Source organism: Rattus norvegicus, chromosome 2, assembly GCF_021556685.1.
Source record: "Rattus norvegicus strain SHRSP/BbbUtx chromosome 2, alternate assembly SHRSP_T2T, whole genome shotgun sequence".
Classification (NCBI taxonomy): Eukaryota; Metazoa; Chordata; class Mammalia; order Rodentia; family Muridae; genus Rattus; species Rattus norvegicus.
The window spans coordinates 125,857,298-125,870,428 of record NC_141535.1 but is presented as its reverse complement, the minus strand read 5'-3'; the positions used below and the strand labels follow the sequence as shown (position 1 = coordinate 125,870,428).

The window sequence follows — 13,131 nt, the reverse complement described above, 5'->3', positions numbered from 1 at the left end:
GATCTTATGTATGGGAACCTGGCAAAAGGAGTAACATTTGAACTGTAAATAAAAAATAGCCAATTTTTAAAAAATGTGTGGGACTTTAATAGGAAAATAAAATAAAAAGAAGAAACAAAAAATAGCATAGCCATTTATCTAAAGTTGTTACTAATGTGTTTTATTTATGAGACAGGCTTCTGTTAGAGGTAAAATTGGAAAGATAAATTACACAAAATCAGAATTCAGAGAATTCTGGAATCTATTCTCAACATGGACTATTTATATTTAGTTCAAAAGCATACAGATGCTGACAGCTATTACTTAAGAAAAATGTTTAAGGTGGTATCCACCAAGAAATATGCTAGGTATGTGTGGTAAGGGGGAAACTATGGTACAGTGCTTATGTGTGCACTGTTCTGAGTGCTGAGTGCATTTCTTCCATTGAAGTTGGTCAATAGAATAAATCTAAAATTTAGTTCTAAGATTTCAATTGTGATTGGAGCACAACGGGGGAGAAGAACAGATGCGGTGAACATTCCAAAGGAAGACTTTTTTTTAATGTAAAATTGGGCAGTGTTTTATTTTCCTTTACAATTTAATAAATACTTCTTGATGGACTGCACATGGAGCAAGTAGTTTAGAAGGATCACGGTGATGGTGTATTCCTGACAGAATGTGGTCTTTGGCAGTGAGTGGAATGACTTGTATGGAGTCACTGTTAAACCAACAAGACCAAATTTATGCACCCATTGATTTCAGCATTATTGGTAACGTGAGCACACTTCCCCCAAATCACCTTGCCTCCTTGTGTCACAAGGCCCAGCTCGCTCACATTCACTTCAATGACTGTACCTTTGGTGATCACACCCAGGGTTGTGTATAATGGGGATGAGGGATTCTTTTTCACACCAAGTATAGGCGGGCAAAAGGTAGCTTTCAGCTCAGGGTGTGTGACATGAACTTTTTTGAAACATAGACCCATTGGCCTAATGAACCTTTCATATTTAGGCGGTTTTCTTGTAAAACCATCACCAACAAAGTAGACTTTAGCAACTATTCTCTTCCATGCTTTCTATTTTCTTTCTTTTTTTTTTTCTTTTCGGATAGCTTTCAATACTTCTGTTTCTCCTTGGGCACAAACTGGGTAGAGGGACCTCCCCTTTTCCTGCCTTTTCGTTTCTACTTAATCATGTTGGAAAGAAAGTACTTTTGCTCTCTGCTGTCCCTCTCTGTCCAGCAGATAGGCAGGGACTGCTCCTTGTGGAGTCTTTTCTTCATCCCTCTTCTTGGTGTTTCTCTTTTCATGCATCTTAATGTTTTTTTTTTTCCATTTGTATCTTCTTGGCGTGGCACTGGTGATGTGAGAACTTACCCTTCAGGCCAATCTTTTTTTTTTTTTTTTTGGCCTTCTTTGAACATTCATGGGCCTCTTGACCTTCTTGCTTTCTCTTTTTCTCATGGTAGTCTAAACAATTTCCAATATCCATATAATTTGAGGTAAATTCAATATATTCATTTTGTAGCATGATGACAGCCATGGAGCAGCCATCTGCGACCTCCCGGGTGCCAAAAACCTCTTAATTTCTGGGTGTCTCTGACCCATGAGAGAAAGGTAGGAGGACTTAATTTAGAGGGAAAAGAGATGTTGCATTTTAGGCAAAGCAAGAAGTAGGAGTTGGCTTTAAAATACTTAGCCTAGATAATTAGGGTAGAAATATTAATAAAATTTTGGCTTCTCAAGAGTTATAGGTTTGCAAGACAATGTAAAAAGTTCTGTGCCTTTAAGATGAGAGTTTTAGGAGGGAAGTCAGAAATAAGGATTAACTTGTTAGGTGTCCAGAAATGTATGTACACGTCCAGATACACTTGTACATACTCATTCATATTCATGCGTCCATTCTTCTTTCCTTCTCTCCCTGTCATTGCCTTCCTCCCCCTCCTCATCTTCTTCATCTTTCTCCTCCTTCCTTTTCCTCTTTCTTCTCCTCTTTTCCATCTTCCTCCCTCCCTCTGTGTCTCTCTCTACTCTCTCCCCTTCACACTCTCATATCTAACACAAATTTAATAGTTGCCTGCCTTGCTGGGTATGGATTGCCAGCACCGCCTTCAGAGGACATAGTACATAGAGATACACCCCAGTGGTAAAGCATATATTTAGCATTCTTGAGACCTAGAATCATTCTCCAGAACCAAAAGAAAGCCACTGATTTTTAATTAAAGGATTAAAGTTTTTGAATCCTGACAATGAGCTTTGTCATCCTAGTTGACTTTTTTTTTTCAGTTACTACTGTACTTTATTGTGTTCAACCAAATCACCATGTTACAAAAATAGCAAGCTGCCATAATAAAAAATAAGGCTCCTCTATCCAGCACCAGATAGCATCATTTTACTTTCAAGCCTAGAAATTGCACACTTGTATATAAACCAACCGAAGATGAGGATTGAGAGTTCATCTTGGTGGATTTTTCCTTTGATGAATATGAAGTGTCCTTCCTTATCTTTTTTGATGACTTTTAATTGAAAATTGATTTTATTTGATATTAGAATGGCTACTCCAGCTTGCTTCTTCTGACCATTTGCTTGGAAAGTTGTTTTCCAGCCTTTCACTCTGAGGTAGTGTCTGTCTTTGTCTCTGAGGTGTGTTTCCTGTAGGCAGCAGAATGCAGGGTCCTCATTGCGTATCCAGTTTGTTAATCTATGTCTTTTTATTGGGGAGTTGAGGCCATTGATGTTGAGAGATATTAAGGAATAGTGATTATTGCTTCCTGTTATATTCATATTTGGATGTGAGGATTTGCGATTCCTCTCTGTAGGCTTCTACTTGTTCTCTAAGGGAGTTCTTTATGTCTTTCTTGAAGTCCTCCAGCATCATGATCAAATATGATTTTGAAACTAGATCTTGCTTTTCTGGTGTGTTTGGATATTCCGTGATTGCTTTGGTGGGAGAATTGGGCTCCGATGATGCCATGTAGTCTTGGTTTCTGTTGCTTGGGTTCCTGCGCTTGCCTCTCGCCATCAGATTATCTCTAGTGTTACTTTGTTCTGCTATTTCTGACAGTGGCTAGACTGTCCTATAAGCCTGTGTGTCAGGAGTGCTGTAGACCTGTTTTCCTGTTTTCTTTCAGCCAGTTATGGGGACAGAGTGTTCTGCTTTCGGGCGTGTAGTTTTTCCTCTGTATAGGTCTTCAGCTGTTCCTGTGGGCCTGTGTCTTGAGTTCACCAGGCAGGTTTCTTGCAGGGGAAAAGTTGGTCCTACCTGTGGTTCCAAGGCTCAAGTTTGCTCGTGGGGTACTGCCTAAGTCCTCTCCGCTGTGGCAGCAACCAGGAAGATCTGCGCCGCTCTTTCCGGGAGCCTCCGTGCACCAGGGTTCCAGATGACGTTTGGTGTTTTCCTCTGGCGTCTGGATGTGCACAGAGTGCAGTCTCTTCTGTTTTTCCAGGCATGTCTGCCTCTCTGAAGGTTTAGCTCTCCCTCCCACGGGATTTGGGTGCAGAGAACTGTTTATCCGGTCTGTTTCCTTCAGGTTCCGGTGGTGTCTCATGCGCAGGGGTCCTGCCGCTCCTGGGCCCTCCCCTACGGGAACCCAGAGGCCTTATACAGTTGCCTCTTGGGCCAGGGATGTGGGCAGGGGTGGGCAGTGTTGGTGGTCTCCTCCGCTCTGCAGCCTTAGGAGTGCCCACCTGATCAGGCGGTGAGGTCTCTCTCCCACGGGGTTTGGGAGCAGAGAGCTGCTGCGGGCCGGGATCCGAGGGTGTGGGACTTCCGGTAAACACAGGAAGTGCCCGGTCCTAGAGGAATTTTGCCTCTGTGTGTCCTGAGTTCACCAGGCAGGTTTCTTGCAGGGGAAAAGTTGGTCCTACCTGCGGTTCCAAGGCTCAAGTTTGCTCGTGGGGTACTGCCTAAGTCCTCTCCGCTGTGGCAGCAACCGGGAAGATCTGTGCCACTCTTTCCTGGAGCCTCCGTGCACCAGGGTTCCAGATGGCGTTTGGTGTTTTCCTCTGGGGTCTGGATGTGCACAGAGTGCAGTCTCTTCTGGTTTCCCAGTAGTGTCCGCCTCTCTGAAGGGTTAGCTCTCCCTCCCACGGGATTTGGGTGCAGAGAACTGTTTATCCGGTCTGTTTCCTTCAGGTTCCGGTGGTGTCTCATGCGCAGGGGTCCTACCGCTCCTGGGCCCTCCCCCACGGGAACCCAGAGGCCTTATACAGTTGCCTCTTGGGCCAGGGATGTGGGCAGGGGTGGGCAGTGTTGGTGGTCTCTTCCGCTCTGCAGCCTCAGGAGTGCCCACCTGACCAGGCGGTGAGGTCTCTCTCCCACAGGGTTTGGGAGCAGAGAGCTGCTGCGGGCCGGGATCCGCCCCTAGTTGACTTTTAAACTTTCAGTTTTCCCATACATAAAATTAGATCTCCCTAGGTTGTTTTGACAACTAAATAAGTTCATTTCTGAATGTACTTGAACTGCCTGTTGTGTGGGAAGCACTGTATGTTTGCTAGTATTATAACCACTATCATCTTTTGCTGGCTGCTAGGTTATAATCATATGGCAATGACCATCCATGCTGCTTGCAATCTAGTGGAGCATGACAGAACTTGATGTGCAGAGATAAATACTTTTTAATTTAGAATGAAATTAGCATTTTATTTAATTACTTGTATCTTGTTATCCTAAGTTTTGTGAAAAATTACTGTCCGTTCAGATAACTGTAACAGTGATTTTAAGATGCATGAGATGCTGTAAGTACAGTTTTCTCTATCTTGTCACCACCGAAGATTAAACATTTGATTTTGTCTGTGATGCAGTCAGTGATAGCAGTCCAAACACCTCATTGTGAAGCTGAGCTAATATACATCCATTGAAGGCATGTGAGCAGTGGCCTTTCACATGTGCAGGTGTTTCTGGGGACAGCAGCACTGTGCCTGCCACTGCTTGCCACAGATCAGCCTGTAGTCAGTATGTTCTAGTGGAACCAATGATTGGTGACATGAATCCATCCTGGCTTATGTATTTATAACACGTAGCTTACTCATCTTAACAGCCATTTCCTCAAATATAGTATACCTAGGACTTACTGACTCATACTGTTTATGTGGCTCATAAAGCTGGAGCTACTCTAAGAATATTATTTTATTGATTAATTTTAGAAATATAAAGTCAGAGGACAAAAACCAATACTGTATTCGCAATTTCAGTACTACATATTTTATTTGAAATTTGTTCTGACTCACTTCTTATGTAGACATATAGGTCCTTATGCTGATGGATAAGCAGGGAACCTGGAATGTTAGCACACAGGGTTGGTTTTTTCAAGGGAAAAAAAATGCAATACCTGTTTCCTGCCCTGAAGCCTAGAAATGTACATACATTCTGCCCTGGTGACCTTTGCTCTGTCTGTGTGACCACACCAGGACCCTCCCCCAGATCCTTATCATGAGTTTGTTTTTCTCATTAAATCTTTAGAACCTATCTTTATGGAAAGTGTCACATATACTTTACAAAGAATTTCAATGTAGTCATATCCAATATTTAGCTTGTTTTCTTCTTCTAGAGACATTATGTATGCTTTATTGTATACATGGGATTGAGTAATCACCAGAAAAGTTTTACCAAATTGTTCTGTGCTTAAATATGCTTAAACCACTCAGGGTCAGACTCTTGAAGTTTGAACCAACACCAGCTACTAAGTCATGTTGAACCAAATTGCCTCCTTTGCTGTGGATCCATCACTCTGCTGGCAGTGGAGATCAGAGACACCTGTATTCTTAGATGATTACATTATATCCTCAGCCTAAGATTTTTGAGATTAGCTTGACCCAGTGCAGTACATGCTTGTGTGTTTAAATTAAAAAGATGATGCCAAACAGAGTAACACTCATCTTTAATCTCAACACTCAGGAGACAGAGGCAAGCTGGAGGCCACCGTGGTCTCTATAATTGAGTTTCAGGCCAGCCAGGATACATAGTGAGAGCCTGCCTCAAAGGAAGAGGAGGAGGAGGGGGAGGGGGAGGAGGAGGAAGGGGGGAGGAGGAGGAGGGGGAGGAGGACGATGACGACAACAGCAATTCTGTGCATGAGCTAACTTCAGCTTATGAAGCATAAGATATAGTGATGAAAATGTACCTCACATGAACAGACACAAATACAGTCTACTGTGTCAATTGGAATATTTAATATTTGCAAAATTTGAACTCCACTGTGAAACATTGCATGAGCCTCAGTTTGTTTTGTTTTCTGAAACAGCATGTCACTGTACTCCAGGCTGATCTTGAACTCAAGGTGGTGCTTTTACCTGAGCCTTTTGAGTGCTAGTATTCCAAGCATGGTTGGCTCTGTGTGTAAGCCTTAAGGATAAATTCTGTAGAAGCACAGTGGCTTATGAGTTTATGAGGGATACAGTGTTTAGCAAGATATACTATTATTTCAGTACCTCGTAACATCTCAAAATAAAGTCAGTGAGACTTTTACATTTTTAAATTATCTTTATTTGCCTTTTTGTGGTAAAACAACAAAATATATACATATAATATATGTATGGTAAGTTGTGATTATTAAATTGCCATCTGTTTATTTGTCTGATTGTCTGTTTTTAAGCTAAGGTTTCCTTTTGTAGTTCCAGGCTAGCCTCAGATTTATGATTCTGTGCCTTGGCCTCTAATGTTCAGCATTGCAAACGTCTACCACCATACCCAGCATGATATAATTTTTTAGATTTTTATGTGTATTTGTGTATGTCTGTCTGTACATATACCAAATGTGTGCAGTGCCCACAGAGACAAAAAGAGGGCATCAGAACTTTTGGAACTGGAGTTAGATTTGAGCAGCCTTATGTGGAGGCTGGGAACCTAACCCAGGTCATTTTGCAAGAATATCAAGTACTCTTAGCTGCTGAGCTATTTTCCAGCCCAATATACAATATTTTTTTTGTTTTGGGGGTTTTTAGTTTGGTTGGTTGATTGGATTTTGTTTTCTTTTTGTTATTTGTTTTGTTTTTCTTTTTAAGACATGGCCTCACAGCATAGCCCCAGCTAGCCTTGAATTCACATGTAGATAGACTGGCCTCAAACTCACATAGATCTGCTTGCCTCTGCCTTCTGAGAGCTGAGGTTAAAGGTGTGTGCCACCAAACCCAGCTGTCATATAAAATTTAATTGTAACAGATATGTGTCATTTAAGTTTACCTTCTGAACCATTTTTACTTGTTTCAATACTGGTAAGTATATCCACAGTGTAACTACCCTAGAATAGATGTACATTTTATATATTAGTTACTTCTCTATTATTGTGACAAAGTACCATGACCAAAACAATGTATAAAACAATGCATTTAATTTGGGCTTATAGTTTCAGAAAGTTAAGGTTCTTGATGGCAGAGTAAAAACATGGCAACAGGAATAGGTGAGAGCTCACATCTTGATCTGTAAATATGAAGCTATGAGAGAGCACACTGGGGATGGTATGTGTTTTTAAACCTCAAAGCTTACTGCCAGTGACACACCCCTTTTAACAAGGGCATGCCTCCTAATCTTTTCCAAGTAGTTCCTCCAATTGAGGACCATTTATTCAAACATGAACCTGTAGGGTCCATTCTCATTCAAACCACCACATTTTATGAAGAAATTACTAAGTTATTTGAAAAACTTTTGTTCAAATTATAAACATGTCTCACTAATACTCAGTTTTACATTGTTTTATTTTGTTTTTAAGTATATAAAATATATTTACATATATTTCCAAACTCCCTTCTTCAATTTTATTTTGATCAGATCTATTCTCCCTGTCCCTTGTTGGTTAATAGGAGTGAGCTGAGCCGACAGAAGCTTCATACCCAGGAGCTACTTTCTCAGCTGGAAATGGCAAATGAGAAGGTAGCTGAGGTAAGAGAATGAACTCCCGGTCCCTGGTTGTCATCCCCTTTCCCCATCCCACCTCATCCCCACATACATACACTGTAGCATTTTAACTGCACCAATCTAAACTAAGTCTCTTACTCAGAAATAACCACATGGAACTATCAATAACCCAAAAAAAATACAGTGTAGATAAAAGCTTTGAAAACCAGGGATTCATCTTTTGTACATGGTAAGAAGTAGAATTCATACTTTGGTCTAATAGTATAATTTGTGCACTGTTTTAGAGCCCTCTTTTTTACATGAGAATCAAAGATTGTTTTATTTACCTAATTTCTCTTAATTTGTTTTACTCCATCACAAAAGACACATCGAAAATACTAGAAAAATAGTATTAAGATAGTTCTACCTGGGCTGGAGAGATGGCGCAGCGGTTAAGAGCACTGACTGCTCTTCCAGAGGACATGAGTTCAATTCCCAGTAACCACATAGTGGCTCACAACCATCTGTAATGGGATCCGATGTCCTCTTCTGGTGTGTCTGAAGTGAGCTACAGTGTACTCACATACATAAATAAATAAATCTTTAAAAAAAAAAAAAAGCCCAGCAAGCAGCCCAGCTCTTGCCTCTGACCTTATATTTAAAAACAAAAAAGATAGATCTACCTTAGAATCATATGCAAAGAAAGAGTTATTCTTTTTTATTCCCCTATGGCTTTCTAAAAGCAGTTTCTAGGCTTAAGGCTCCTAGAGCTCTAGATCCTCATTTATGTAAATTAGCCTCAGTTATGTGGGACAGCATCCTCTCCTTGCTGTCATCCACAAGAGATGCAAAGAGATCACCACTCTTGAACATCATGACATTGCTGGTATTAGACGCTTAGAAAATGGTTAAAGGTTTTATATTAAAATATTCCACATAATTTTCAGTACAGTGGAGTTAAGAATATTTGCTCAAAAGGAACCAGAAAGATCAGATTTATGCAGTCTGCACTTTGGTCTGCATTATGGTAACTATGTAAAAAGATCATATATATATATATATATATATATATATATATATATATATATATATATACACATACATATACAGAATATATATGTGTATATATATACATGTATATATATTCTGTTTATAGATACTAAAATGATCCTTGCAGATAACAGGATCTCTCCCCAAGTTTTCTTTATTATATGACGTGTCTCTTAAAATTTAAAACTTAAATTTAATGCTTGAACAACTTGGTCAATTACAGCTGATATTAGGTCTCTTCATAGATTTAATTTTGCTTTTGGACACTATCAATTAAATAACCCAGTACTATTATAATAATGTTATTTGTACAAAAACAAATTTTTCAGATGCACTGTGCCAAGCAGGTAAGTATGGAAAAACAACACATTTTCAGTTGACAAATTGTCTTTAACTTGTTTAGGTGACAGTATGTAATGATGGCTTGGTGTTGTATTATCATCCCTACTATATCATGGTATTACAAACGAGGCTGAGTAAATAACGTAAAACTGTGTCTTCATGGTTCCAGAGGCAAGAATGTGTTTACAATGTTGGCTTCACAAATACAGGGGATTAAAACTACAGCATCTTTGGGGAATATATTTCAATAAATACATGGCAATGTCTAATAACCCTGTTGAGCCAAGAGCTTCTGCACGATGCGGATGTCCTGGGGAAGCACACAGAAAGAAACAAAGTTCACTCCAACCCTTTACTGGAGCTGTGGTTGTAAGGCTGGTGCTTCCTTCTAGGACCTCTGAAGTACCACAAGCTCAACAACTTAGGACAATGGTTCTCAGCCTTCCTAATGTTACAACCCTTTAATACTGTTTCTCATGTTGGGGTAACCCTCAACCATAAAATAATTTTTGTTGCTACTTCATAACTGTAATTTTGCTACTTTATGAGTCATAATGTAAATATCTGATACGCAGGATATCTGATATGCAACCCCTGTGAAAGAGTCATTCAACATCTGCCAAATGGGTGTGACTCACAGATTGAGAACGACTGACTTAGGAAAAAGTAAAATCAACATTGTGATATTATGCCTGTAATTGGAAACTATCCAAATATACCCAAAATATAATTGGGAAATCTTAATGTGCAGATAGGTACTGTTCTCTTTATTTTACAAGTAGTAATGATGTCCAGATTCATCATTGGCTAGTCCATAAATCATGTCTGTAGCACATCTGGATTTGAATTTGTTTTATATTTCCCCTTAAAAGAATGAAAAGTTAATTCTGGAACATCAAGAAAAAGCCAACAGACTTCAAAGGCGTCTAAGTCAGGCAGAAGAGAGAGCTGCTTCAGCGTCCCAGCAGGTAGGGGACGTCCTCATTATCTAGAGCTGATAAACAACCTTCATAGATGAAAAATAAAGTTCTCAGAGAACAGATAGTTTGATCTTGTCAGTTTACCTGCATAAAATTAATCTCTTTAGTATTTGCAGTTAAAAATGTAAAGCTGAAAAAATAAACATCAGTATCTTCTAGCTACACCTACATGTAAAACTACCATGTATCTCTGGTAGGCAGAGATAACTTTTTAATTGAAATTTAATGAAGTAAAGACATGATGTCATACTAGCCAGATGTGAAGTGTTTGATAACTGTGTGGCTAGCAGGAAGATTGGGCAGAGCAGATACAGAACATCACTGCACAAAAGTTACTGCCACATAACACTGTATGGGACATAACGTTCTGTCCAAAGTCAGGTAGATTCTCATGTCTGTATTTGAAAGTATCTTTCTGACGTTTCAAACTGTACTTTTATTTTAGAAAACAAAATATTCAGGTACAAGTTACTTTTATTGAATATACAGTTGTATATAACCAAATAAATCGAAAATATAATTTTAAAAAAACTTAACCACTGGGAAGTAATTTAGAAAGTGAAGTATAGCAGTGAAATTCTAGAAGAAGTAGTCATTTCTCATAATGTACATGCAATTTACATATGTGTGTATTTCTAAATTTAGGAGCAATAGCTTCAACTTTTAGGAAAAAAAAGACTCGTTGAGAGATCATTTAGGCAATTTGGGTGGGTGAATGGATGGATGATGGATGGATGGAGGGATGGATGGAGGGAAGGTAGGAAGGAGAGAATGATGACAACAAAGCAAATTAAATCAAAACTGCTGTTAATTAATAGTAGGTATAAATGTACTTTTACCATCAAAGAGCATTATTCCTAGGCACTGAGAACATGGATGTTGCCATTTAGTACCAAGTTGTTGTTGTTGTTGGGTTTTTGTCTTTGTTTTGAGACAGGATCTCTCTATATAGACCTCCTTCCCCTGGAATTCACTATGTCAACTAGACTGACTAGAGTTCACAGAAATCTGCGTAGTCTGCCTCTCCATCCTAAGTGTTGGGATTAAAAGCACCACACCTGACTTTCAGTCTGATATTAAAAGATTAAAAATCCGTACAAATACTCAGCACTAAAAGATGCATAAAACTGTTCAGATGGGGAAAATAATTCAAATATTAAAAGAAATAGAGTAAATCTAATATGCAATTATTTCTGAAGCAGATAATCTAAGAGTAAAGGAAAGTAGACTCAGACTTTTTAACTGCTAAGAGGTGTACTCACCTAACTGGGTAGATGCATTCACTTAAAATATATATACGTACAAATACCTCTCAGCTGCAATTGAAGAGCTGAAGAAAGCTGAAGGTGGTAGCTCTTTCCTGTAGTTCTGGGACTCAGGGCTTATGCTGGAGGATCAGAAGATTTAAGGCTAATCTAGACTACATAGTGAGATCCTGTCTCAATAAATAAATAAACTGAAGATAGAGATTGTATCTGAAGAGAGAACTAGAGTGGAGGACAGTTCCGGGAAGGAAGCCTGCCTTATACTGTGTGTTGTTTTGTATTGTTCAATTATTTTATCATATGTACATATAATTGACCCCAGTTAATATCCAAACATTACTTTCCTGTTAGACTTATCTTCCTTAAAATTTGTAATGATCCGGTTACCAGCTCTGCTTTATATTTGCCCAGACTGAATTTGTGTTTGAGACACTTTGCTGATTAACTTTTATCTAAATGTTTTTCACCATCTGTGGCATATAGGAATTCAGAGTATATCACTCTGAGCTATAGACTGTCACATTTGGCATGCATTTCTCTAATGTGATGCACATACTTCAAGAGTAAAATAGAATGATCACACAAAAAAAGACCTTGCAAGGCCCTTCCCCTCAGACTACTTGATAACTGTGGGTTGTAATATATCACACTGTGCTTTGTCTTAGTCTAATGCTCTCACAGAGAAATAGTCTAATGCTCTCACAGAGAAACTACTTACTGATTGTTTATTTTGTTTGCAGCTCAGTGTGATTACAGTGCAGAGAAGAAAAGCAGCTTCCATGATGAATCTGGAAAATATTTAAACATATTCATAGTTCACTGACAGAGCTGTAGAGTTGGGAAAGCTGTTGTACCAACCAAAGCATCTTGATATGGAGAAACTGCCGAGAGAGAATGGTGAAAGCTTGTGTCGTTTGCATAAGCATTTTCCATTCTGTTTGCAGGGTTATTGGAAAACAGAACAGTGACAGCTTCCTGTAAGTAAAAACTATAATCCTATATTTGAGATTCAGTGGAGAATAAAGCCAGCTGAGAAGAACTCACTGCCTTCATCAATGTGTCTATTTTTAATTCCCTTTTTTCCCTCCTTGGAAGAACATAATATTTTCAAGAGCTTTAATAAAATCTGTAGAATTTGATATTTCAGGTTCTAAGATTTGGAGATTTCATGTCTCATTTTTACTCCTAATTCACTTTTCTAGTTCCTAAGATTCTATTTTACTATGAACTCATAAATGTAATAAATTATATATTTTATAAAATTATGTTGTCATGTATTTGAATGCATAATTATAATGATTCATTTTTTAACCACATAATTTTAAGAATTTATAGACCTTGACAGCATTTAAGCATTAGGGGGAGGAGTTTATTCTTTTCTTTTTCTTCAAAGTTTACTAATCAGAGATCTTAAATTCTAAGGCTATATAGCTTTGAGTTGTAGTCCTACAATGCTTCATAGATTCATATACTTATTTTTTTCTGTTTCGAGCTTCCTGTGCACTGGTATAGCAGACATCTGAGTAACCAGCTAAAAGGCTTTAACAGTTTTCCAAATGAGTCGGAGGTAATATGAAAAAACCCCTATATATGCATTCACCCCCAAGTTTAGGAATGGTGCCAACAAACTGACATAGTCTCAGGGATCTTTGTCAAGGAGTTGAGAGTTGAAGTCATAAAAATGTA

At 38.8% G+C, this 13,131-nt stretch overlaps 1 protein-coding gene and 1 pseudogene across 18 annotated transcripts in view; one reads left to right on the top strand and one right to left on the bottom strand.

Annotated features, from left to right (window-relative positions):
• The window catches only part of Sclt1 (sodium channel and clathrin linker 1), a 158,798-nt gene extending 146,199 nt beyond the window's left edge, over positions 1 to 12,599 (top strand). For 12 of the 17 annotated variants that reach the window (XR_015659670.1, XR_015659673.1, XR_015659667.1 and 9 more), the window contains 3 exons: positions 7,775 to 7,853; positions 10,073 to 10,168; positions 12,186 to 12,599. Coding sequence is in view for 9 of the 17 variants with exons in the window: in XM_087616678.1 (XP_087472804.1) it covers positions 7,775 to 7,853; positions 10,073 to 10,168; positions 12,186 to 12,248 (238 nt within the window). In the remaining 8 variants the exon portion in view is untranslated. 17 annotated transcript variants of the gene reach the window in all.
• Positions 701 to 3,751, bottom strand: LOC147996230 (ribosome biogenesis protein NSA2 homolog pseudogene; annotated as a pseudogene). Its single transcript, XR_015671601.1, has one exon. The product of XR_015671601.1 is annotated as a ribosome biogenesis protein NSA2 homolog pseudogene (transcript).
• Positions 12,600 to 13,131: the final 532 nt, after the last annotated feature.